The following is a 27,423-nucleotide window of genomic DNA, read 5'->3' on the forward strand; positions in this document are numbered from 1 at the left end:
CGGGGGGGTGTGGGGTAAATATCAGGCCAAGTCTGATAAAGGATTTGCACCACATTAGGGACATGTACTTAGAATTGTTAATCAGGCCTGTATATAGTTAAATTACACTGCTGCACCTCATTGTGGTTGAGTGCGTTGCAACAGGACGTTGCATTTTGTTTGGCTATTTGCGGGTTGGGTGTGTTTGTTTGTTTAAGTAAAATCTTACTTTGACCATTTATCATTGGTATCTTGGTATAGAAACATAGAAACATAGAAACATAGAAAATAGGTGCAGGAGTAGGCCATTCGGCCCTTCTAGCCTGCACTGCCATTCAATGAGTTCATGGCTGAACATGCAACTTCAGTACCCCATTCCTGCTTTCTCGCCATACCCCTTGATCCCCCTAGTAGTAAGGACTTCATCTAACTCCTCTTTGAATATATTTAGTGAATTGGCCTCAACAACTTTCTGTGGTAGAGAATTCCACAGGTTCACCACTCTCTGGGTGAAGAAGTTTCTCCTCATCTCGGTCCTAAATGGCTTACCCCTTATCCTTTGACGTATCATTGTAGACTTAACCGCTGATGTGCCATTATGGTGGAACATAGCGTGGGCAGTATTAGCTGCATATCTCAGTTTCATCCATTCAAGAGAACCGATTCATTATGAGCTGCTAAGGTGCAGATCTTGGTCCAGCAGCATTGCCACACTGACTCCACCATAGATGGTGCTGCTCCTTGTATGGCTGGCGATTCGGGGCCTTTCCAGGCTCCTGTTCCTTGTCTTCATCCTCCGCCTTCTGAGGTGGTCCTGCAATCCCCACTGGCAACGCTTGGCCCCTCATGATGGTCAAATGGTGCAGCATGCAGCACACCACAATGAATTTCGAGACCTGTTGAGGGGAGTATTGAAGGCTGCCTCCAGAACGGTGCTGTTATCAGAAATGCTGCTACAGCACCCCGATTGTCTGTTCGATGATGTTGTGGGTGGCCGCATGGCTCTCATCGTAGTGCTGCTTCACTTCTGTAGTGGGGTTGCGGAGGCGGGGGCCATGAAACACAGAGCTAGTCCATATCCTTTGTCACCGAGCAGCCAGCCAACCTCTTCCTGTGCTCGCAGAAACGATCGTGAGACATCACGTGTGCTCCCTGGATAGCGGGCATTCACTGCGAGAATGCGCTGTGTGCGCTCACACACCAGCTGTGCGCGCTCACACACCAGCTGTGCGTTAAGGGAGTGGTATCCCTTTCGGTTTCTGAATACCTCTGCCTTGCAAAGCCACGTGTGTGCAGTCAATGTCTCCTTGAACCTTCGGGAAGCCCGCAATCCTGCCAAACCCACATGCCCGCTCATTCTGGCTCTTCCTGCTCATTGGCAACATTATGAATTCCGTTCTGCGGGCATAGAGAGCCTTTGTGACTTGGCAAATGCAGCGACGTGCAGCATGTTGAGAGATGCTGCATACCTCATCATCATTCTCAAGTTTTCCCTCGGAATTGAGGAAGTCTTGCTTCCACTCTCAAAATGAGTCCTTAGGTGGCTGAACAGTCCAATACGAGAACCACAGTCCCTGTCACAGGTGGGACAGATAATCGTTGAGGGAAAGAGTGAGTGGGACTGGTTTGCCACACATTCTTTCCGCTGCCTGCGCTTGATTTCTGCATACTCTCGGCAATGAAACTCGAGATGCTCAGCGCCCTCCCGGATGCACTTCCTCCACTTAGGGTGGTCTTTGGCCAGGGACTCCCAGGTGTCAGTGGGGATGTTGCACTTTATCTGGGAGGCTTTGAGGGCGTCCTTGTAATGTTTCCTCTGCTCACCTTTGGCTCGTTTGCCGTGAAGGAGTTCCGAGTAGTGCGCTTGCTTTGGGAGTCTCATGTCTGGCATGCGAACAATATGGTCTGCCCAACAGAACTGATCAAGTGTGGTCAGTGCTTCAATGCTGAGGATGTTGGCCTGGTCGAGGACGCTAATGTTGATGTGTCTGTCCTCCCAGGGGATTTGCAGGATCTTGCGGAGACATCGTTGGTGGTATTTCTCCAGTGACTTGAGGTGTCTACTGAACATGGTCCATTATCTCTGAGCCTTACAGGAGAGCGGGTATTACTACAGCCTGTAGACTATGAGCTTGGTGGCAGTTTTGAGGACCTGGTCTTCAAACACTTTTTTCCTCAAGCGGCCGAAGCTGCACTGGCGCACTGGAGGCGGTGTTGAATCTCGTTGTCAATGTCTGCTCTTGTTGATAAGAGGTTCCCGAGATATGGGAAATGGTTCACGTTGTCCAGGGCTGTGCCATGGATCTTGATGACTGGGGCGGAAGTGCTGTGCGGCGAGAACAGGCTGGTGGAGGACCAGGACCTTTGTCTTACGAATGTCTAGCATAAGGCCCATGCTTTCGTAGGCCTCAGTAAATACGTCGACTATATCCTGGAGTTCAGCCTCTGTATCTGCACAGACGCAGGCGTTGAATGTGTACTGTAGCTCGATTACAGAGGTTGGGGTGGTCTTGGACCTGGCCTGCAAAGATTAAACAGGTTCCCATTAGTTCTGTAGTTTAGTTCCATTCCAGCGGGGAGCTTGTTGATTGTGAGGTGGAGCATGGTAGCGAGGAAGATTGAGAATAGGGTTGGGGCAATGACACAGTCTGGACATGGATTGGGTCTGTAATGGACCCGTTGGTAAGGATCACGGCTTACATGTCGTCGTGTAGCAGGCGGAGGATGGTGACGAACTTTTGCGGGCATCTGAAATGGAGGAGGACGCTCCATAGACCCTCGCAGTTGACAGTGTCAAAGGCCTTTGTAACTTCAAAGAAGGCCATGTTGAATGGCTGGCGCTGTTCCCTCCATTTTTCCTGCAGCTGTAACGCTGCAAAGATCATGTCCGTTGTGCCCTGGAGTGGACGAAATCCACACTGTGACTCCGGGAGGAGCTCCTCAACCACAGGGAGAAGACGCTTGAAGAGGACTCTAGCGATGACTATCCTAGTGGCTGATAGCAGGGAGATTCCTCTGTCGTCCACTTTTTAAAAAATGGTCACAATCACTGCATCTCTAAGATCTCCCGGCATGCTCTCCTCCCTCCAGATGAGAGAGATGAGGTCATGTATTCGTGCCACCAGTGCCTCTCCGCCATATTTTAATGCCTCAGCAGGGATCCCATCCGTTCCCGTAGCTGGGCCCAAGTCAGGTAAGTACTCCAGAAATGGGCGGTATCCAGCACAGCATTAACGGGCGGTAGTTTGTCAATTGGTGTATAGATTGAATGTCGTTCAGTTTGATTTGCTGAGTTAAAAAGGATTGCACTGTTTTTCCGTTTCTCCAGTGTCAAATATTAGAGCATCATAGAAAGATGCAGCACAGAAAAAAGTTATACAACCCATTAAATGTTTCTCTCCACATCTAATTCCATTCCATTCTCCATATCCTTTAACATTTCCCCTTTTCAAGCATTTAATTCCCTTTTGAAATTACCTATTGATTTTGCTTCAATCATAGTTTGTAGCAGAGAATTCCACATTCTGTATCAAACAACTTTTTCTAACCTTTAATATTGTGTGATTATTTTAAATATGCACACTCTTGTTACCATCTCACTGACTAATGGAAACTTTCCATCAGTATTTATTCATTCAGAACCTTGAAGACATCTATCATCACCTCTTCTCATCTCCAGGGGAAAAAAGCATTAACTTCTGAAGTCTTTCTTCCTATCTGTAACCCCTCATCACTACCAGCTCTCTAATGAACCTATGCACTACCTTTTCCATTTCTATTATATCCTTCCTATAATAGAATGCCCCAAAACTGCACACGATATCCCAAGTTCCAGCTAATTAAGATTTTTGTTCGTCGTCGGAGAGGCTAACGGGAGGTCGGAGGGAGACCTATAAAAGGCCGAGCAGTCGGAGCAGCGGGAGTTTGTCATCGGAGAGGCCAACGGGAGGTCAAGGGAGGCCTATAAAAGGCCCAGCAATCGGAGCGGCGGGAGCTCGTCGTCGGAGAGGCTAGCGGGAGGTGGAAGGGAGCCCTATAAAAGGCCCAACAGTCGGGGAGCAGCAGCGTTGAGGAGCCAGCTGGTGCAGCTGCAGGGAGAGAAGGCAAAAAAGAAGTAGAAAGAAATCGAAGAGTGACGTCATAGTCAAGGGGGTAAGTGATTGACTGGTGATTGGTGAGTAGTTTTTCTTTCTCTTTTCCTTTATCAGTAGGTAACCTTTATCATTGTTGTTGCCAAATTAAGTTAATCTAGGGGTTGAGTCATGGCAGGAGAGCTCGGACACGTGTCATGCTCCTCCTGTGCTATGTGGGAACTCAGGGACGCTTCCAGTGTCCCTGACAACTACATATGCGCGAAGTGTATCCGGCTGCAGCTCCTGACAGACTGCATTGCGGCACTGGAGCTGCAGGTGGATTCACTCTGGAGTATCCACGATGCTGAGGATGACGTGAATAGCACATTTAGTGAGTTGGTCTTACCGCAGGTAAAGGGTACACAGCCAGATAGGGAATGGGTGACCAACAGGAAGAGCAGTGGAAGGAAGGTAGTGCAGGTGTCCCCTGCCGTCATCCGCCTCCGAAACAGATACACCGCTTTGGGTACTGTTGGGGGGGATGACTCATCAGGGGAAGGCAACAGCAGCCAGTTCATGACACCATGGGTAGCTCTGCTGCACAGTAGGGCAGGAAAAAGAGTGGGAGAGCTATAGTAGTAGGGGATTCTATTGTAAGAGGAATAGATAGATTTTTCTGTGGCCGCAATCGAGACTCCAGGATGGTATGTTACCTCCCTGGTGCAAGGGTCAAGGATGTCTCAGAGCGGCTGCAGGACATTTTAGAGGGGGAGGGTGAACAGCCAGTTGTCGTAGTGCACATAGGTACCAACGATATCGGTAAAAAACGGGATGAGGTCCTACAAGCTGAATTTAGGGAGCTCGAAGTGAAATTAAAAAGTAGGACCTCTAAGATAGTAATCTCAGGTTTGCTAGCAGTGCCACATGCTAGTCAGAGTAGGAATTGCAGGATAGCTAGATGAATACGTTGTTAGAAGAGTGGTGCAGAACGGAGGGATTCAAATTCCTGGGACATTGAAACCGGTTCTGGGGGAGGTGGGACCAGTGCAAACCAGACGGTCTGCACTTGGGCAGGACTGCAACCAATGTCCCAGGGGAGTGTTCTCTAGTGCTGTTGGGGAGGGGTTAAACTAATAAGCAGGGGGATGGGAACCTATTCAGGGAGACAAAGGGAAGTAGAATGGGGGCAGAAGCAAAGAGAAAGAAGAATAGTAAAAGTGGAGGGTAGAGAAACCCAAGGCAAAAATCAAAAAAGTGTCACATTACAGCAAAATTCTAAAGGGGCAAAATGTGTTAAAAAGACAAGCCTGAAGGCTCTGTGCCTCGATGCAAGGAATATTCATAATAAGGTGGATGAATTAACTGCACAGGTAACAATTAATGAATATGATATAATTGGTATCACGGAGACATGGCTCCAGAGTGACCAAGGCTGGGCACTCAACATCCAGGGGTATTCAACATGCAGGAAGGATAGACAGAAAGGAAAAGGAGGTGGAGTAGCATTGCTGGTTAAAGAGGAAATAAATGCAATAGTACGGAAGGACATTAGCTTGGATGATGTGGAATCTGTATGGGTGGAGCTGTGGAATACCAAAGGGCAGAAAACACAAGGGGGAGTTGTGTACAGACCACAAAACAGTAGTAGTGAGGTTGGGGACAGCTTCAAACAAGAAATTAAGGATGCGTGCAATAAAGGTACAGCAGTTATCATGGGCGATTTTAATCTACATATAGATTGGGCTAACCAAGCTGGTAACAATGCAGTGGAGGAGGATTTCCTGGAGGGTATTAGAGATGGTTTTCTAGACCAATATGTCAAGGACCAACTAGCAGGCTGGCCATCCTAGACTGGGTGATGTGTAATGAGAAAGGACTAATTAGCAATCTTGTTGTGCAAGGGCCCTGGGGAAGTGTGACCATAATGTGGTCGAATTCCTCATTAAGATGGAGAGTGACAAAGTTAATTCAGAGACTAGAGTCCTGAACTTAAGGAAAGGTAACTTCGATGATATAGAAACATAGAAAATAGGTGCAGGTTTAGGCCATCCGACCCTTCGAGCCTGCACCACCATTCAATAAGATCATGTCTGATAATTCCTTCAGTACCCTGTTCCTGCTTTCTCTCCATACCCCTTGATCCCTTTAACCACAAGGGCCATATCTAACTCCCTCTTCAATATATCCAATGAACTGGTATCAACAACTCTTTGCGGTAGGGAATTCCATAGGTTAATAACTCTCTGAGTGAAGAAATTCCTCCTCATCTCGGTCCTAAATGGCTTCCTCCTTATCCTTAGACTGTGTCCCCTGGTTCTGGACTTCCCCAACATTGGGAACATTCTTCCTGCATCTAACCTGTCTAACCCCGTCAGAATTTTAAACGTTTCTATGAGGTCCCCTCTCATTCTTCTGAACTCCAGTGAATACAAGCCCAGTTGATCCAGTCTTTCTTGATAGGTCAGTCCCGCCATCCCAGGAATCAGTCTGGTGAACCTTCGCTGCACGCCCTCAATAGCAAGAATGTCCTTCCTCAGGTTAGGAGACCAAAACTGTACACAGGTGTGGCCTCACCAAGGCCCTGTACAACTGTAGCAACACATCCCTGCCCCTGTACTCAAATCCCCTCGCTATGAAGGCCAACATGCCATTTGCTTTCTTAACCGCCTGCTGCACCTGCATGCCAACCTTCAATGACTGATGTACCATGACACCCAGGTCTCTTTGCACCTGCCCTTTTCCTAATCTGTCACCATTCAGATAATAGTCTGTCTCTCTGTTTTTACCACCAAAGTGGATAACCTCACATTTATCCACATTATACTTCATCTGCCATGCATTTGCCCACTCATCTAACCTATCCAAGTCGCTCTGCAGCCTCATAGAATCCTCCTTGCAGCTCACACTGCCACCCAACTTAGTGTCATCCGCAAATTTGGAGATACTACATTTAATCCCCTCGTCTAAATCATTAATGTACAGTGTAAACAGCTGGGGCCCCAGCACAGAACCTTGCGGTACCCCACTAGTCACTGCCTGCCATTCTGAAAAGTCCCCATTTACTCCTACTCTTTGCTTCCTGTCTGACAACCAGTTCTCAATCCATGTCAGCACACTACCCCCAATCCCATGTGCTTTAACTTTGCACATTAATCTCTTGTGTGGGACCTTGTCGAAAGCCTTCTGAAAGTCCAAATATACCACATCAACTGGTTCTCCCTTGTCCACTCTACTTGAAACATCCTCAAAAAATTCCAGAAGATTTGTCAAGCATGATTTCCCTTTCACAAATCCATGCTGACTTGGACGTATCATATTACCTCTTTCCAAATGCACTGCTATGACATCCTTAATAATTGATTCCATCATTTTACCCACTACCGATGTCAGGCTGACCGGTCTGTAATTCCCTGTTTTCTCTCTCCCTCCTTTTTTAAAAATTGGGGTTACATTGGCTACCCTCCACTCCATAGGAACTGATCGAGAGTCAATGGAATGTTGGAAAATGACTGTCAATGCATCCGCTATTTCCAAGGCCACCTCCTTAAGTACTCTGGGATGCAGTCCATCAGGCCCTGGGGATTTATCGGCCTTCAATCCCATCAATTTCCCCAACACAATTTCCCGACTAATACGGATTTCCCTCAGTTCCTCCTCCTTACTAGACCCTCCGACCCCTTTTATATCCAGAAGGTTGTTTGTGTCCTCCTCAGTGAATACCGAACCAAAGTACTTGTTCAATTGGTCCGCCATTTCTTTGTTCCCCGTTATGACTTCCCCTGATTCTGACTGCAGGGGACCTACGTTTGTCTTTACTAACCTTTTTCTCTTTACATATCTATAGAAACTTTTGCAATCCGTCTTAATGTTCCCTGCAAGCTTCTTCTCGTACTCCATTTTCCCTGCCCTAATCAAACCTTTGTCCTCCTCTGCTGAGTTCTAAATTTCTCCCAGTCCCCGGGTTCTCTGTTATTTCTGGCCAATTTGTATGCCACTTCCTTGGCTTTAATGCTATCCCTGATTTCCCTTGATAGCCACGGTTGAGCCACCTTCCCTTTTTTATTTTTACGACAGACAGGAATGTACAATTGTTGTAGTTCATCCATGCGGTCTCTAAATGTCTGCCATTGCCCATCCACAGTCAACCCCTTCAGTATCATTCGCCAATCTATCCTAGCCAATTCACGCCTCATACCTTCAAAGTTACCCTTCTTTAAGTTCTGGACCATGGTCTCTGAATTAACTGTTTCATTCTCCATCCTAATGCAGAATTCCACCATATTATGGTCACTCTTCCCCAAGGAGCCTCGCACAACGAGATTGCTAATTAATCCTCTCTCATTACACAACACCCAGTCTAAGATGGCCTCCCCCCTAGTTGGTTCCTCGACATATTGGTCTAAAAAACCATCCCTTATGCACTCCAGGAAATCCTCCTCTACCGTATTGCTTCCAGTTTGGTTAACCCAATCTATGTGCATATTAAAGTCACCCATTATAACTGCTGCACCTTTATTGCACGCACCCCTAATTTCATGTTTGATGCCCTCCCCAACATCACTACTACTGTTTGGAGGTCTGTACACAACTCCCACTAACGTTTTTTGTCCTTTGGTATTCTGCAGCTCAACCCATATAGATTCCACATCATCCAAGCGAATGTCCTTCCGAACTATTGCCTTAATTTGCTCCTTAACCAGCAATGCTACCCCACCTCCTTTTCCTTTTATTCTATCTTTCCTGAATGTTGAATACCCCTGGATGTTGAGTTCCCAGCCCTGATCATCCTGGAGCCACGTCTCCGTAATCCCAATCACATCATATTTGTTAACATCTATTTGCACAGTTAATTCATCCACTTTATTGCGGATACTCCTTGCATTAAGACACAAAGCCTTCAGGCTTGTTCTTTTAACACCCTTTGTCCTTTTAGAATTTTGCTGTACAGTGGCCCTTTTTGTTCTTTGCCTTGGGTTTCTCTGCCCTCCACTTTTCCTCATCTCCTTTCTGTCTTTTGCTTTTGCCTCCTTTTTGTTTCCCTCTGTCTCCCTGCATTGGTTCCCATCCACCTGCCATATCAGTTTAAATCCTCCCCAACAGCACTAGCAAACACTCCCCCTAGGACATTGGTTCCGGTCCTGCCCAGGTGCAGACCGTCCGGTTTGTACTGGTCCCACCTCCCCCTGAACCGGTTCCAATGCCCCAGGAATTTGAATCCCTCCCTGTTGCACCACTGCTCAAGCCACGTATTCATCTGCACTATCCTGCGATTCCTACTCTGACTATCACGTGGCACTGGTAGCAATCCAGAGATTACTACTTTTGAGGTCCTACTTTTTAATTTAGCTCCTAGCTCCTTAAATTCGTTTCGTAGGACCTCATCCCTTTTTTTACCTATGTCGTTGGTACCAATGTGCACCACGACAACTGGCTGTTCACCCTCCCTTTTTAGAATGTCCTGCACCCGCTCCGAGACATCCTTGACCCTTGCACCAGGGAGGCAACATACCATCCTGGAGTCTCGGTTGCGGCCGCAGAAACGCCTATCTATTCCCCTCACCATTGAATCCCCAATCACTATTGCTCTCCCACTCTTTTTCCTGCCCTCCTGTGCAGCAGAGCCAGCCATGGTGCCATGAACTTGGCTGCTGCTGCCCTCCCCTGATGAGTCATCCCCCTCAACAGTACCCAAAGCAGTGTATCTGTTTTGCAGGGGGATGACCACAGGGGACTCCTGCACTACCTTCCTTGCACTGCTCTTCCTGTTGGTCTCCCATTCCCTATCTGGCTGTGGATCCTTTCCCTGCGGTACGACCAACTCGCTACATGTGATACTCACGTCATTCTCAGCATCGTGGATGCTCCAGAGTGAATCCACCCTCAGCTCCAACTCCGCAACGCGGTCTGTCAGGAGCTGGAGGCGGATACACTTCCCGCACACGTAATCGTCAGGGACACCGGAAGTGTCCCTGAGTTCCCACATGGTACAGGAGGAGCATAACACCCGACCGAGTTCTCCTGCCATGACTTAAACCTTATATACACTTAAATTGGCAACAACAATGTTAAAAGTTACTCACTGATATAGAAGAGAAAAAAGAAAAACTGCTCACCAATCACCAGCCAATCACTTACCCTCTTGGCTGTGACGTCACCTTTTGATTTCCTTCTACTTCTTTTTTGCCTTCCCCCTGTAGCTGCACAAGTCACGCCTTTTATAGGCCTCTCCACGCACCTCCTCGACGCTGCTCCCGACTGCCGCCGACGCATTACACATTCAAAGGGGGTTACAGTAAAAATTACACCTCTCACCTCCCAATACCTAATCCTAGCTAGGTTAGACTCCAGGGCAGGCAGGGACTATGCTTACCAATCCTTTCTGGTCAATTAGTGGTAGTTCGCAATTTTGGGGTTCATTGTTTTCTGTAGATTCTGCTTGCCCTACCCCGAATGTCGGAGAAGACTTCTTCAGTGGGTTGAGTCCGCTGATGCAGTAAGGCGGGTTTTGGATCTATGGGGTAAGTTTCCTTTGTTAGAAATAGGTTCAAAGTCTTTTTAGGTAATGTTTTCACCTGTTGGTATTCAGGACTGAGATTGTAGAGTGGAAATGTTTCGATTCTTCGATTTCTTCTTTGTGGAGTTTCGTTTCGAAATTGGTCGATCGCGGTGATCTTTCGGTGGTACCACGTTGGCTGTGGTCGGTTGCTGCCACGATGGTGATGTTCTTCCTTCCTTTTGGACTTCAGGACTTCAAGGCTGGAGAAGTTAGTTTACAACTGTCGTGTTGGTTTCTCTCCCTTCTTGATGGCATAAGCATAGTATGGCACTAGGCATAGAATTGCATACCCTCTGTTAAAACAGGGGGCCAGTTATACGGTTTGAATTGTCCTAATCTTCCACCAAATCAGTCCAGAATTCTTTGTTTAAATTTGGCGGGCTTGGCATTTCTTTTTAATAATTTGGAGGGCTCATTAAAAGTTAGTATGTCTTGGGTGGGTTGCATTTCTAAATCTGTTTCCTGGTGTAAATATTAGCTTGGTAATCGCAATGTCCTTTTGTGCTTGGTTTTTGCATACAATCTGTAGTGGGCCCTTTGTTCTTATTCATGTTGAAGATAGCTTTTCTCGGTTTAGTTTGATGGCTTAGTCTGAGTTATTGTTGTAGTGTAAATGCCTCTTCTGGAGAAGGGTTTTCGAATATCCATTTCACCAGACAATTCACTTTAGTTCTAACACCCAGACAGTTCCAATAATCAAGCCAGCTCCTTTCGTTCCTTAGGCCCGCCCACGGACTTGAATTTGCCTTGTAAAAGTCCAAAATTCGATTAAAGTTCGTAGTTTCTTCCGTAAGCACTTTAGGATTTCAAACTTTCCGGTAAATAGTCCCAAATTAAATTTCCTTTCCAATGAGCCTAAACACTGGGAGGGTTCCCGTGAATTTTGACCCTTCATCTAGACTGGCGAATGATACTTAAAGGGTTGACGATGGATAGGCAATGGCAAACATTGAAAGATCACGCCTGGAATATTGTGCTCAATTTGGTCTCCCAACCTGAGGAAGGACATTCTTGCTATTGAGGGAGTGCAGCGAAGGTTCACCACACTGATTCCCAGGATGGTAGGTCTGACATATATGAGGAGAGATTGGGTCGACTGGGCCTGTATTCACTGGAGTTTAGAAGGATGAGAGGGGATCTCATAGAAACATAAAATTCTGACTCGACTGGACAGGTTAGTTGCGGGAAGAATGTTCCCGATGTTGGGGAAGTCCAGAAGTAGGGGACACAGTCTAAGGATAAGGGGTAAGCCATTTGCACTGAGATGAGGAGAAACTTCTTCACTCAGAGAGTTTTTAACCTGTGGAATTCTCTACCGCAGAGAGTTGTTGATGCCAGTTTGTTGGATATATTCAAGAGGGAGTTAGATATGGCCCTTACGGCTAAAGGGATCAAGGGCTATGGAGAGAAAGCAGGAAAGGGATACTGAGGTGAATGATCAGTGAATGATGGTGCAGGCTCGAAGGGCCGAATGGCCTACTGCTGCACCTATTTTCTATGTTTCTATGTTTCTAAGTTACACATTATCTCTATGAATCAATTTTAGCGTGGCGGCATTAGCCAGTGGGAAGTGGGTTGGACATATTCCTCCACTTGGATGGTCAGAGGGTACAGCAGCAAACTGGAGAATGTAGAATCATTGGGGTCAATTTTGCCCACCCCGTTTTCTGGTGTATTGCCAGAGTTATGCCCCTTTTTTCTGGGCCAGAAATATGCTAGAAATATTTTGCCAAAGTTTCCACGATCTATAATTCAAATTTGGTGCCACGCAGGATATCCAGTTGCCTCGGGGGGATGGAGCTTGCTGTCTGCGCCGAAAAAATGATGCCGCACCTTCTGCGCATGCGCGACAAAAACATTTACATTTTTGACGTAGTTGCAATGGATGTGCATGCGCAGTACAGCTTCGAGTTGGCAATCGGACATTTTTAAAGAGCCAATTGTGTGTGCGAAGGAGTGCTGTGTGAGATCATTGGAAAAATCGGAGCTGCAGCAGCACAAGATGCAACGCGGTGCAAGGACCAAGAATTTCTTACAGGAAGAAGTGGAGGCTCTAGTTACTGTGATTGAGAACAGATGTCAAGGGCTGGACACCAGCAAAGGTCACAAAAATGTTCTACCCAAAGAAATGATGAAACACTGGAACCAAGTTGCAGATAATTACTGCGCAATGGTGACCACCATGAGATCTAGAGGCCAGTGCAAAAATGGCAGGACCTTGGTCAAGTTGTTAGTGTAAGTAGTATTTTCATTTATTCAATGCAATTGCAATTGTAAATGTGACCAGCTGTATATTTCCGAACCAGCAGAAAGACACTCTCTGTAAAAAGTTATGTTTTCGTCTTTGCAGAGGAAAGTAGCACACAACAAACGAGAAAGAACCTGAATAGGAGGAGGCCCGGCAAATCTGCACCCACTGACACACTTGGAAGAGAGGGTCGCTGCTTTGATGGGTCCTACCTGGAGACAAGCAACCACCACTGCACAAGCTGAGCCCACACTCGAGGGAGAGGGTAAGTCCTGCAAATTTCACAGTCTGGCTTTGCTAAGTGTTAAGTATTGCGCGGGCTAGCCATGCTTCGGTTCATGGGGATGTCTCAGTCAGCTACGCTTCGGTTGAAGCAATGTGCTATCATTCATCGTGATCCTTCAGATCAGCCTGCTGCCTGCACTGTGTGAGCCTACTCATGCCACCCATCCTGCCCCCTCCCCTGCTACTAACCATTTGTCTGTGTTTTGTTATATTTTGCAGAACGTGAGGCCGACACTGACGATGTACAAGGAAACGCAGACAAGAACCGGCCTGAACAGGATAACATCTTTGAATCTAATCCTCCAGACCAAGAACATGGGAGTGAGGGGGAGGGGACTGAACTGGATGAAACCCCCACTGTTATACTGACTTTGGAGGAGGTGCTGCTCGTTGCGGTGACAGCCCCTTCCGTGACTAGTCGTTTGAGAGCTGGTGGGACATTCCATGGTTTCCGAATGTCCGAGGCTCCGGGTCCCAGTGGTGTGGTGCAGCAGGGCACACCCAGGGCCCCACCTTCCGAGGCTGCAGGTCCCAGTGGAAGGTGCATCGAGGCACACCCAGGGTCCCAACGTCGTAATGGCGGCGTGCGAGCCACACCCGTGGGGATGAGGGGAAGGAGAGCTCGACCGCGCTCTCCTGAGGTGCAGGATGTAACAGATGTGCTTCAGATGATGGCAATGATTGGGGAGAGCACTGACCTTACGCAATCACTCCCAGATACCATCAGTGAGATGGGTGGCGAAGTAACAGGCTGTCGGGAGAAGTAACAGCAATCTCACGAGAAATGGGAACGATGTCAGTGACCAGGAGAGAGGGAATGTCACAGGTTGGTGATGCGCTATCAGTGAACATCAGAGAGGGAATGTCAGAGATGGTGCAAACACTATCACTGAAAGGAGGGAATATCACAGGTAGCTGAGACAGTTTTGCTCAACATGAGGAAGGGAATGTTGCAGGTCATTGAGATACTGTCAGGGCTCATGACGGATGGCATGTTCGAGTTAGCTGCTGCAATAAGGAGACATGCCCAGACCCCGCGCCCAATGACAGAATCAATTGCCACTTTCACTCCAATCCCCACAACAGCCTCTGAAGAGCCCCAAGCTGGGCTGTCCACATTGCCGCTTGCCTCCCCCACCCCCTACCCACCTCCCCCCACTCTCTCAACAGAAGTGCTCTATCCAAGATCTTAGAAAGAATAAGCTTGGCACCAACCCTAGAAACACTGTGCCACTGCCTGAGGGCAGGGGTAGTGGAATCACCAAGAGTAAGCACGGCGGGCGGTCTTAGAATAAGGTGGAAGAGAGATAGGTGCAGCCTTTCTTTGCTGTTGTTGTTGTTATTATTATTGTTACTGTTGTAACTGTCCTCAAATTTAATGATTTTGTAAGTTATGTAAATTTACACATTTATTAGTAAGTGATCTTAAAGTTTTTAAGTGATCTTAAAGTTTGTAAGTGATTGTTATTAAAGTTAACTTAAGTACAAACTGTTGATTCAAATTTTGAATAAAATATATTTTACATTAAAACTGAATAATTTCCATTATTTGTTGGATTATTAAATTTTCTCCTCTCTGCCACCCCACCCCCCCCAACTAATTGCTGTCTTGTGACTTCTTTCCTTCTAGCCCCTCTCCCCCGCAACTAATTGCAATCCTGTGACTTCTCCCCTTCTGTCCCCCACCTTTCGCCCCTCCTCCCTCTAACTCATTGCAGTCTTCAGAAGCCTTCCAATCGGCACCTCCCTCCCAGGGTTCAGTGTACATAAGCCTTCTGATTGGCACCTCCTTCTCTCCCCTCCCCCAAACTCATTGCAGTTTTAAGAAGCCTTCCAGTCGGTCAGCACCTCGTTCTCTCCCACCCACCCCTCCCGCCCCGGGCTTGTTTTTCAGCCCAGCCCCAAGTTCCTGTATCCGGGCGTGGAGTAGATTCTGCCAGCCAAATCTACGACTCTCCAGCCCTGCTTGAAGACGTTCGGTGTTGGCATGTGAGTAATAAAAAAAATGAAAACTTCTGAAATCCCAAAAACTTTCATTTACTACATTGACAGGTAGAAAAAGTTGAACTTTATTATTGATTTTTAGAGTGTTCTTGACTCCCTCCAAAACCTTCGATTAAAAACAATGGCATCTTTCAACGCCGATTTGGACAAACTGCAAAATATTATGAAAACTGGCGTAGACATGAGAAAACATTAAAAAAAACTCACCGAGAAAAATTGTAACCAACTCAATTATGCGGGCACAGATCGCAGGGGGAAACCTTGAAAAAAATAAATACGCCAGAAAAAACGGCGCGCATCAAAAAAAACGACGCAAATAACCTGGGAAAATTGAACCCATAGAAATTTAAAACACGGAAGGAGGCCATTTCAGGTCATTGTGTCCACACCGACCGACCAAGAGCTACTCAGCGTAATCCCACTTCCCAGCTCGGTCCGAAGCCTTGCAGGTTACGGCACTTTAAGTGCACATCCAAGTATTTTTTTTAAATGTGGTGATGCTTTCTGCCTCTACCACCCTTTCAGGCAGAGCGTTCCAGATCCCCAACACCCCCTGGGTGAAGAAATTTCCCCTCATATCTCCTCTAAAACTCCCCCCAATTACTTTAAATCTATGCCGCCTGGTTGTTGACCCCTCTGCCAAGAGACTCAGATCCTTCCTATCCACTCTATCCAGGCCCCTCATAATTTTATACACTTCAATCAGGTCTCCCCTCAGCCCCCTCCGCTCCAAAGAAAACAGACCCAGCATCTCCAATCTTTCCTCATAGCCAAAATTCTCCAGTCCAAGCAACTTTCTTGTAAATTTCTTCGACACTGTCTCCAGCGCAATCACATCCTTCCTGTAATGTGGTGACCAGAACTGCACTCAGTGCGGCCTAACCAGTGTTTTATACAGTTCAAACATAACCTCCTTGCTCTTGTATTCCATGCCTTGACTAATAAAGGCAAGTATTCCATACGCCTTCTCATCTAACTAGCCTGCTACCTTCACGGATCTGTGGACCTGCACTCCAAGGTCACTTTGTTCCTCTACACTTGTCAGTGTCTTACCATTTAGTGTGTATTCCCTTGCCTTGTTAGACCTCTCCAAATGCATGACCTCACACTTTTCCGGATTGAATTCCATTGCCCACTGTTCTGCCCACCTGACCTGCACATTGACATCTTCCAGCAGTCTGCAGCTTTCTTCTTCAATATCAACCACACAGCGGCGTTCCGGCCTGTCGCTGTTGGAGTTGTCCATGAGGGTCTTGACAGAGTGGAAGATGCCCGTGCGTGAGTTCTTTTAACGTGGGCTGGCTGTTGCACATCGGCTACCACGCGGGCTTAGCTGAGCAAGGTCTTGGTCCAGTGGCAAGGGGGTCCAAGATGACTGGAGACCAGGCACTGCTGTATGAGCCTAGTTGCCGACAGTGAGATATTGGCTGCAAGCTCGGTGCTGAGTAGTGCCCTTGATGGTAGGTGGTCCGAGGTTTGGTTGGGGGCAGGCATTGGGCAGGTCAATGGCCCACTGGAGTTCAGAGTGGAAGGTTACAGCCATGGTACTCACCAGTCAGAAGAGGCCAGGTTACCAGTGGGGAAGGAGAGGCCCATTACAGACCCAATCCATGTCCGGACCAGTGTCAAATAGGGCTGCGTCATCGCCCCAATCCTTTTCTCAATCTTCCTTGCTGCCATGCTCGACCTCACAGTCAACAACCTCCCTGCTGGAGTGGAACTAAACTACAGAACCAGTGGGAACCTGTTCAACCTTCGCCGTCTCCAGGCCAGATCCAAGACTACCCCAGCCTCTGTCGTCGAGCTACAGTACGCGGACGACGCATGAGCCTGTGCACATACAGAGACTGAACTCCAGGACATAGTTGACTTATTTACTGAGGCGTACGAAAGCATGGGCCTTACGCTAAACATCCGTAAGACAAAGGTCATCCAAAAGCCTGTCCTCGCCGCACAGCACTGTCCCCCAGTCATCAAGATCCACGGCATGGCCCTGGACAACATGGACCATTTCCCATACCTCGAAAGCCTCTTATCAACAAGAGTAGACATTGACGACGAGATTCAACACCGTTTCCAGTGCAGCCTTTGGCTGCCTGAGGAAAAGAGTGTTTGAAGATCAGGCCCTCAAAACTGCCACCAAGCTCATGGTCTACAGGGCTGTAGTAATACCTGCCCTCCTGTATGGCTCAGAGACATGGACCATGTACAGAAGACACCTCAAGTCGCTGGAGAAATACCACCAACAATGTCTCCGCAAGACCCTACAAATCCCCTGGGAGGACAGACACATCAACATTAGCGCCCTCGATCAGGCCAACATCCCCAGCATTAAAGCACTGACCACATTTGATCAGCTCTGCTTGACAGGCCACATTGTCCGCAAGCTGGACACGAGACTCCCAGAACAAGCGTTCTACTCGGAACTCCTTCACGGCAAACGAGCCAAGTGTGGGCAGAGGAAACATTACAAGGACACCCTCAACGCCTCCCTGATAAAGTGCAACATCCCCATTGACACCCAGGAGTCCCTGGCCAAAGACCACCCTAAGTGGAGAAAGTGCATCCGGGAGGGCGCTGAGCACCTCGAGTCTCATCGCCGAGAGCATGCAGAAATCAAGCACAGGAAGCAGAAAGAGCGTGCGGCAAACCTGCCCCACCCACCTTTTTCCTCAACGACTATCTGTCCCATCTGTGACAGGGACTGTGGTTCTCGTATTGGACTGTTCAACCACGTAACGACTAATTTTAAGAGTGGAAGCAAGTCTTCCTTGAGTCCCAGGGACTGCCTATGGTGATGGAATGATGATTTAGTGTCGTTTGCAAACTTCTTAATCATACCATCAACATTCAAGTCCAAATCATTAATATATACCATAAAAAGCAAGGGACCCAGTACTGAGCCCTGCTGAACCCCACTGGATACAGCCTTCCAGTTACAAAAACACCCATCAGCCATTACCATTTGTTTCCTGCTATTGAGCCTATTTTGGATCCAACTTGCCACTTTGCCCTGGAGCCCTTGGGCTTTTACATTCGTGACCAGTCTGCCATGTGAGACCTTATCAAAAGCTTTGCTAAAATCCATATAAACTACATCATACGCACTGTCCTAATCAATCCTCCTGGTTACCTCCTTGAAAAATTCAATCAAGTTAGTCAGACATAACCTTCCCTTAACAAATCCGAGTGACAAGATGCAGCAGATCATATTAAAGGGACATTCATATAACCCATGATGCTGCCCCTCATATTCACTGAGTCACGTAATGTTACACCGTACCTCTAGACTCGAGACCACTTAGTACTTTTAATATATATGATCAATGACCAGAGGTTTGAGGGTCAATCTCCAGGAGACTTCAGTGATCATAGCTGCTCACTTACAACTCTCAGCATTGACAGCTATCCTCAATTTTCTGTTATGTAGTCAATTCATGATGTACTTCGCAATATTTTTACTTTGTTTCAGGAGCTGCTCCTATAGTCAATAATCTTTGTTGTTTGCACATGTATCAGACTGCATAGAACTAAACATCAGGAGGAGAATGAATAGCAAAGATAAGAAATTTAATGATCATTTTCCCTGCAGAATTTCAGTGCGTACAGGCATCCTTAGTGCCAGCATGTCAGAAACACTGGACAATCACCTACCTGAAACAATTATAATTAGAAGCTTGCCATTGGGTTCCAGAAGGCTGTGGAAGTACTTGATGGAATCATGCACACTTTCTACGAAGTATAACATCTAGACAAGAAAACACACTGTGAGAAATACAAATATATTCTCATATAAGCTCCAACCTTATCTCAAAATTGATATAGTTTTGTGAATAAATATAAATGATATAAATTGTGAATTATTTTTCTCTGTGATACATGCCACACAGAGTTTGAAGATACTGCCTTGAAATTCTGTTTGGGGCTAAGGTGTAATCCTGGCTGATTTCTGATCAGAGGGTCAGAAGATGGGTAGAACCTACTTCAGCCTGAATTGCGCTCTGTTTTTTCTGGTTTGCCATTTTCCCGTCCTGGGGAGGTATGGCCCCAGATGTAACCCCAGCGGTAATATATTAGTATGGATAAAGGATTGGCTAACTAACAGAGATCAGAGAGTCGGGATAAATGGTTCATTCTCTGGTTGGCAACCAGTAACTAGTGGGGTGCCGTAGGGATCAGTGCTGGGACCCCAACTATTTACAATCTATATTAACAAATTGGAAGAAGGGACTGAGTGTAACGTAGCCAAGTTTGCTGACGACACCAAGATGGGAAGAAAAGCAATGTGTGAGGAGGACACAAAAAATCTGCAAAAGGACATAGACAGGCTAAGTGATTGGGCATAAATTTGGCAGATGGAATATAATGTTGGAAGGTGTGAGGTCATGCATTTTGGCAGAAAAAAAATCAAAGAGTAAGTTATTATTTAAATGGAGAAAGATTGCAAAGTGCCGTAGTACAGCGGGACCTGGGGTTACTTGTGCACGAAACACAAGCTGGTACAGCAAGTGATCAGGAAGGCCAATGGTATCTTGGCCTGAATTGCAAAGGGGATGGAGTATAAAAGCAGGGAAGTCTTGCTACAGCTATACAAGGTTTTGGTGAGGCCACACCTGGAATACTGCATGTCGTTTTGGTTTCCATATTTACGAAAGGATATACTTGCTTTGGAGGCAGTTCAGAGAAGGTTCACTCGGTTGATTCCAGGGGATGAGGGGGTTGACTTATGAGGAAAGGTTGAGTAGGTTGTGCCTCTCCTCATTAGAGTTCAGAAGAATGAGAGGTGATCTTATCGAAACGTATAAGATTATAAGGAGGATGTTTCCACTGATGGGGGAGACGAGAACTAGAGTGCATGATCTTAGAATAAGGGGCTGCCCATTTAAAACAGAGATGAGGAGAAATTTCTTCTCTCAGAAGGTTGTAAATCTGTGGAATTTGCTGCCTCAGAAAGTTGTGGAAGCTGGGACATTGAATAAATTTAAGACAGAAATAGACAGTTTCTTAAACGATAAGGGGATAAAGGTTTATGGGCTTTGGGCGGGGAAGTGGAGCTGAGTCCATGATCAGATCAGTCATGATCTTATTGAATGGCAGAGCAGGCTCAAGGGGCCATATGGCCTTCTCCTGTTCCTATTTCTTGTGTTCTTATGTTCTTAAGCTCTCACAGAAGCAATCAACTGCCAAAAAACCCCATCCCCAATCTCCTGAAAGAGCTGAAGATTTAATTGATTTTCCTCCAGTGGGTCCTTTCAGGCCTTCTCTCTGTCAATGGAGCAGCATAGCAATGCTCTGATATTCCAGTCTGCTGTCGGGGTCGGAATTCCTGGGACAATGAGGAGATCACTGTTTTAGCTACTCTGTAATGTGAAATAGCAATTCATGCTGCTAGTAAACAATCAGGCCCCAACTTTCCTGTCGGGATGATACACCGGTGGAAGAGTAATGGAGCTGAACCCTTACAGCCAAATTATAGTGATAGTGCCATTTGAATATACAAAGCAGGTGCACCACTCCAGTAAGAGTGCTTCAAGAGTACCTGTCCTAAAGGAGACAGAGAATGCCAGGTGGTATTATTTTGAGCTTTATGAGTTCTGGGACTTTGCACGTTGTGAGGAAAGCTGAGAGCAGGCCCGAGCCTGTCGGAATCCTTTATAAAAGGACACATTGGGCAGAATTGCTAAGAACAATCTCCAAGCATTGCGTTGGTTGGGTGTCGAAGCTTTATTGCAACTGATCACACTCAAACTGAAAGTCCGAATCTTCCCCCACAAAACTGGGTGGGTTTGGGGTGTGGGGGCAGTTAAATTGTTAAAAATGGGATTTCTGACATGATCCCTCTACCATCCCATCCACTTCCAGCAGGGGCGGGACAGGGACGTGGGCGACTAACCCGCTCCCATGGAGTGGTACGTCAACTTAAATATTATAATGAGGCTGGAAGCCTCATTTGTCACCTCCATTTTGAACTTAACTACATGTGGACGTGTATCACACAATTTATCAAACCCAGTAGTTAAACCGAGGTAGGCACTGCTGCATCCAGGAGGTAAATATCTTTATACCAACCTCCTGGATCCATGGTCCCTACCTAACCCATTCCCTCCAATCGGCTTCCCAGGCCTCCAATCCCCACCATAAGGCCTCCCCCCATCCCCACCGACGACACCGATGACGGCCACAATCCGACGGTGGCTGGCCCCGATTCTCTCTTCCCCCCCTGTCGATCCTCCAAGCGCCCACGCCCCTCTGCCGATGCTCCGCCCGACACCCCCCCAGACCTGCCGATACCCCATCCCGCGACCCCAATGTCCTGATTGTCAATCCCCCGATTCTACCCTCTGCGATCCCATATCCTGGACCCCAGCTCCCCCCTCGATGTCTGACTGCTGTCCGCCGGCCACCCCCTCACATCTATAGGCATGCCCATCTCTCAATCTGGCTGGCTGCTCGTGGGAATCCAAGGCCTCACATGCAATTCAGGCGCTTCCGGTTTTCCTGCCCACTCCCAACTCGCCTCACTGGAGAAATTTCCAGCCAAAGTCTCTCCCAGTGTTTTTGGCAGGTATTTAGGGAGTGAAATCATAGAAACATAGAAATTTAAAGCACAGAAGAAGGCCATTTTGGACCATTGTGTCCGCGCCGGCCGACCAAGAGCTACTCAGCCTAATCCCACTTTCCAGCACTTGGTCTGTAGCCCTGCAGGTTATGGCACTTTAAGTGCACATCCAAGTATTTTTTTAATGTGGTGAGGGTTTCTGCCTCTACCACCCTTTCAGGCTGTGAGTTCCAGACCCTCACTACCCTCTGGGTGAAGAAATTACCCCTCACATCTCATCAAAATCCCCCCAAATACTTTAAAGCTATGTCCCCGGTTTGTTAACCATTCTGCCAAGGGAAACAGGTCCTTCCTATCCACTCTATCCAGGCCTCTCATAATTTTATACACCTCAATCTGTTCTCCCTTCAGCCTTCTTTGTTCTAAAGAAAACAGAACCAGCTTCTCCAATCTTTCCTCATAGCCAAAATTCTCCAGTCCAGGCAACATTCTTGTAAATCTCCTCTGTACCCTTTCCAGTGCAATCACATCTTTCCTGTAATGTGGTGACCAGAACTGCACACAGTACTCCAGCTGCGGCCTAACCAGTGTTTTATACAGTTCAAGCACAACAGTCTTGCTCTTGTATTCCGTGCCTCGACTAATAAAGGCAAGTATTCCATATGCCGGCTTAACCTGGCCTGCTACCTTTAGGGATCTGTGGACGTGCACTCCAAGGTCCATTTATTCTCTACTCTTTTCAGTGTCGTACCATTTAATGAAAATTCTCTTGCCTTGTTAGACCTCCCTAAATGCATTACCTCACACTTATCCGGATTGAATTCCATTTGCCACTGTATTGCCCATCTGACCAGTACATTGATATCTTCCTGCAATCCGCAGCTTTCTTCTTCATTATGAACCACACAACCTATTTTAGTGTCATCTGCAAACTTCTTAATCATACCCCCAACATTCAAGTCCAATCATTGATGTATACCACAAAAAGCAAGGGATTCAGCACTGAGCCCTTTGGGACCCCACTGGATTACAGGCTTACAGTCACAAAAACACCCATCAACCATTACCCTCTGCTTCCTGCCTCTGAGCCAATGTTGAATCCAACTTGCCACTTTATCCTGGATCTCATGGGCTATTACTTTCGTGACCAGTCTGCCATGTGCGACCTTATCAAAAGCTTTGCTAAAATCCATATACACTACATCATATGCACTGCGCTCATCGATCCTTCTAGTTACCTCCTCGAAAAATTCAATCAAGTTAGTCAGACACGACCTTCCCTTAATAAATCCATGTTGACTGTCCTTGATTAATCCATGTCTTTCCAAATGAAGATTTATCCCGTCCCTCAGGAATTTTTCCAATAATTTTCCCACCACTGAGGTTAGGCTGACTGGCCTGTAATTTCTCAGTTGATCCCTTTCTCCCTTTTTAAACAAAGGTGCAACGTTAGCAGTCCTCAAGTCCTCTGGTACCACACCTGTAGCCAGAGAGGACAGGAAAATGAAGGTCAGAGCCTCTGCTATTTCCTCTTTTGCTTTCTTTAACAACCTGGGATACATTTCATCCGGTCCTGGGGATTTATCCACTTTCAAAGATGCTAAACCTCTTAATACTCCCTCTCTCACTATGTTTATCTCATCTAATATTTCACACTCCTCATCCCTCATTGCAAAGTTTGCATCGCCCCTCTCTTTTGTGAAAACAGATGCAAAGTATTCATTAATACCCACGTCTTCTGCCTCCACACACAGATTTCCTTTTTGGTCTCTAATAGGCCCTACTCATTCTCTAGTTATCCTCTTGCTCTTAATGTATTTATAAAACATCTTTGGGTTTTCCCTGATTTTACTTGCCAACATTCTTTCATGCTCTCTCTTTGCTTTCCTGATATCTTTTTTAATTGCTCCTCTACACTTCTTATACTCCTCCAGAGCCTCTGCAGTATTGATTTCTCAGAATTTGTCACCATCTTCCATTTTTTCTTCATCTTACCCTGTACGTCCCTTGACATCCAGGGGGCTCTAGATTTGTTAGCCCCGCCCTTTTTTACAGGAACATACTCGCTCTAAATGCTCAGGGCTATTCCGGGAAGCCTTGACCTCCCACCGTCTTTTACGTGTGGTGGGTTGGGACAGTCGCATCCACTGCAGACTAGCCTCATTAAGGGTAAAGAAAATAGCTGCAGCTGTTTTTACAGGCCGAGATTTGATGGAAGATCTCCCCATCCCATTTTCCTCCACTTTCCACCCGAGGAACGCTTGAAATCTCATGGTAAAAGTAAGAAGAATGCATCCCATAATTGAGGAATTGGATTACAAGAGAACAATCTGAAATAAACAACACTGATAGAAAATGCTGTCCAACTAAGTCAGTTTTATCTTATTTGCTGTCTCACAAATATTTGGAACCACAAAGTGCAGATATAATTTAAGAAGTAAAATTAAAGCAGAAGACCATTTTATTTTATGAAGCAACATTAGAAAATAACACAATGTAATGTATTTTCCTCCCAATTTCTCTCCCATCTTCTAAAGGCACTGATTTATACTGGGATAGATTTAGGGAATCTTTCCTCCTTCATGACCTCTTTGACCAAGCTTTGCTCCTCTGCTCTGCTATCTCCTTGTCTCATTTGGTGTCTTTATTTTTAATAACACTACTGTGAAGTGCATTGGGATGTTTTACATTAAAGGTGCTGTATAAAAACAAGTTATTGTTGTTGCTGAGTTGTCTCCAACACAACATGACAGATGCTCGGGGCTAATGACTAAAGTCTACAATCAGGCTACTCACACGCCCGTGTAGTCCCAGAGGTGTCAAGGGCAGACACGTCAAGGATGGGGAATAATTTGCCAGAAAAAAAAATGGCCAAGAATATTCCAAAAATGTCTCTGAAATTTTGGGCACTAAGTGGCACAGTTAGGAATGTGATGTGTAGAACTGGGTTCACATCCAGCCCAGACTGATGGGGTGAATGTCTTCTCTGTCCGCTGGTTGTAAGGTGATCTTTAGCTGCAGTTACCTGGATCATGTGAATGAAATCAAACTTTTTGATCTCATTTCTTTCCTTGGCTTTCTTTTCATATTCTTCTGAGGTCATCTGGTTCCAAGTGAAGGAGATGTTAAGACTCTGACTCTTTTCTTTCACAAGTGCTGGGAGACAGGTAGAATTAGAAGGAATTAATTAAAGTAAATATAAACACAACTTTTGTTTGCTATTTCATCATATGCAGTTTCTAGCAGTTCACATATAGACAGTTCATTACCGTCTGATTTTAAGAGAGCACATTGGTATGTTCGGTTTAGCTGAGGAAAAATAGCAGATATTTAAGGGCTGAAGCAATTTGTTCACACCTCAACATATTACAATTTATATTGAAAACCATTAATTTAATTATTTTATCAAATGGTACACATCAAGCAGAAAATTTGGTAGAAAGTGCTGGAATCGCTCACTAATTACATAAATAGATTTAAAAGAAATAGAAAAATTGAATCAGGCAGGCAATTGATAGCACAAGGTCCCCACCAGATTTTCCTTTGCCAGCCACCTCGTTTTCACCTGAAAAACAGTCAACTGGCAGGTGAAAAACCCCCATTATTTTAGAGACCCACTGTCAGTATCTACCACCAGCTCATCAGGTATACTGCAGCGCTGGTCAGATAGCATAGTTAGAGACAGAATAAAGCTCCCTGTATTTTCCCCAACAAAAAGCCTCCGGTCTCAGAAGAGACTCCCCAATTGCATTTCACACAGAACCCTTACAGGCAACAAACAGAGAAGACTTCCATCCCATTATTCTGGGATGAATCTGAACCCAAGGCCCAGAAATGTGTCCAACAGACTGTGCCACTCAATCACCCAAAAATTGGTAGCTCATAGCGATTAGGTTAAGCGAATGGGCTCAGGTTTGGCAGATGGAATACAATGTCGGAAAATGTGAGGTCATCCACCTTGGAAAAAAAAAACAGTAAAAGGGAATATTATTTGAATGGGGAGAAATTACAACATGCTGCGGTGCAGAGGCACCTGGGGGTCCTTGTGCATGAATCCCAAAAATTTAGTTTGCAGCTACAGCAGGTAATCAGGAAGGCGAATGGAATGTTGGCCTTCATTGCAAGAGGGATGGAGTACAAAAGCAAGGAGGTCCCGCTGCAACTGTACAGGGTATTGGTGAGGCTGCACCTGGAGTACTGCATGCAGTTTTGGTCACCTTACTTAAGGAAGGATATACTGGCTTTGGAGAGGGTACAGAGACGATTCACTAGGCTGATTCCGGAGATGAGGGGGTTACCTTATGATGATAGATTGAGTAGGCTGGGTCTTTACTCGTTGGAGTTCAGAAGGATGAGGGGTGATCTTCTCAAAACATGTAAAATAATGAAAGGGATAGACAAGATAGAGGCAGAGAGGTTGTTTCCACTGGTCGGGGAGACTAGAACTAGGGGGCACAGCCTCAAAATATGGGGTAGCCAATTTAAAACCGAGTTGAGAAGGAATTTCTTCTCCCAGAGGGTTGTGAATCTGTGGAATTCTCTGCCCATGGAAGCAGTTGAGGCTAGCTCATTGAATGTATTCAAATCACAGATAGATAGATTTTTAACCAATAAGGGAATTAAGGGTTACGGGGAGCGGGCGGGTAAGTGGAGCTGAGTCCACGGCCAGATCAGCCATGATCTTGTTGTGTGGTGGAGCAGGCTCGAGGGGCTAGATGGCCTACTCCTGTTCCTAATTCTTATGTTCTTATGTTCTATTAAATAATATTATTTACAAATACTTTCTTTTCTTCTGCTAAATTATTCCCCGTTTTTAATCTACCTTTCTTTGATTCAATGGTTCGAATAGGTGTCAGACAGGACAGAAGAAGGCGACTATTCAACCCACCTTGCCTTGCCAGCTCCTTGAAAATGCCATCCAACTAGTCTCACTCCCTTGCTATTTCTCCAAAGCTCTGAAAATTGTTTCCTTTCCAAGTACATAGAATCATAGAAAATTACGACACAGAAGGAGGCCATTCGGCCCATTGTGTCTGCGTCAGTCGAAAAAACGTTATCCAGCCGAATGCCATCTTCCAGCACAAGGTCCGTAGCCCTGTAGGTTACAGCTCTTTAAGTTCCTTTTGAATGTGATGAGGGTTTCTGCCTCTACCATCCTTTCAGGTAGTGAGTTCCAGACTCCCATTACCCTCTGGGTGAAGAAATGTTTCCTCATCTCCTCCCTAATCCTTTGACCAACTACTTTAAAGCTATGCCCCCTGATTAATGACCCCTCTGCTAAGGGAAATAGGACATTCCTATCCACTCTATCTAGGCCCCTCATAATTTTATAAATCTCAATTAAATCTCCCCTCAGCCTCCTCTGTTCCACTGAAAACAACACCAGCTGATCCAAACTTTCATCTTAGCTAAAGTTTTCCAGTCCTGGCAACATCCTCGTAAACCTCCTCTGCACCCTTTCTCGTGCAATCACATCCTTCCTGTAATGTGGTGACCAGAATTGCATGCAGTATTCAAGCTGTGGCCTACCTGGTGTTGTATACTGTCCTAATATAACTTCCCTGCTCTTGTATTCTATGCCTCGGCTAATAAAGGAAAGCATTCCATATGTCTTTTTAACTACCTTATCAACCTGTCCTGCTACCTTTAAGGATCTGTGAACATATACTCCAAGGTCCCTTTAAGTATCCTCCCATTTATTGTGTATTCTCTTGCCTTG

At 46.1% G+C, this 27,423-nt stretch overlaps 1 protein-coding gene across 2 annotated transcripts in view; it reads right to left on the minus strand.

The window, feature by feature from the left end:
• The window catches only part of LOC139259738 (histamine N-methyltransferase-like), a 150,178-nt gene that overhangs the window by 35,401 nt on the left and 87,354 nt on the right, over positions 1 to 27,423 (minus strand). For both annotated transcript variants that reach the window (XM_070875382.1, XM_070875381.1), the window contains 2 exons: positions 24,730 to 24,860; positions 18,800 to 18,893 (listed from right to left, as the gene is read on the minus strand). In XM_070875382.1, the coding sequence (XP_070731483.1) occupies positions 18,800 to 18,893; positions 24,730 to 24,860 (225 nt within the window). The remainder of the gene's footprint in view (positions 1 to 18,799; positions 18,894 to 24,729; positions 24,861 to 27,423) is intronic.

Source organism: Pristiophorus japonicus, chromosome 3 (assembly GCF_044704955.1).
Source record: "Pristiophorus japonicus isolate sPriJap1 chromosome 3, sPriJap1.hap1, whole genome shotgun sequence".
Taxonomy (NCBI): domain Eukaryota; kingdom Metazoa; phylum Chordata; class Chondrichthyes; family Pristiophoridae; genus Pristiophorus; species Pristiophorus japonicus.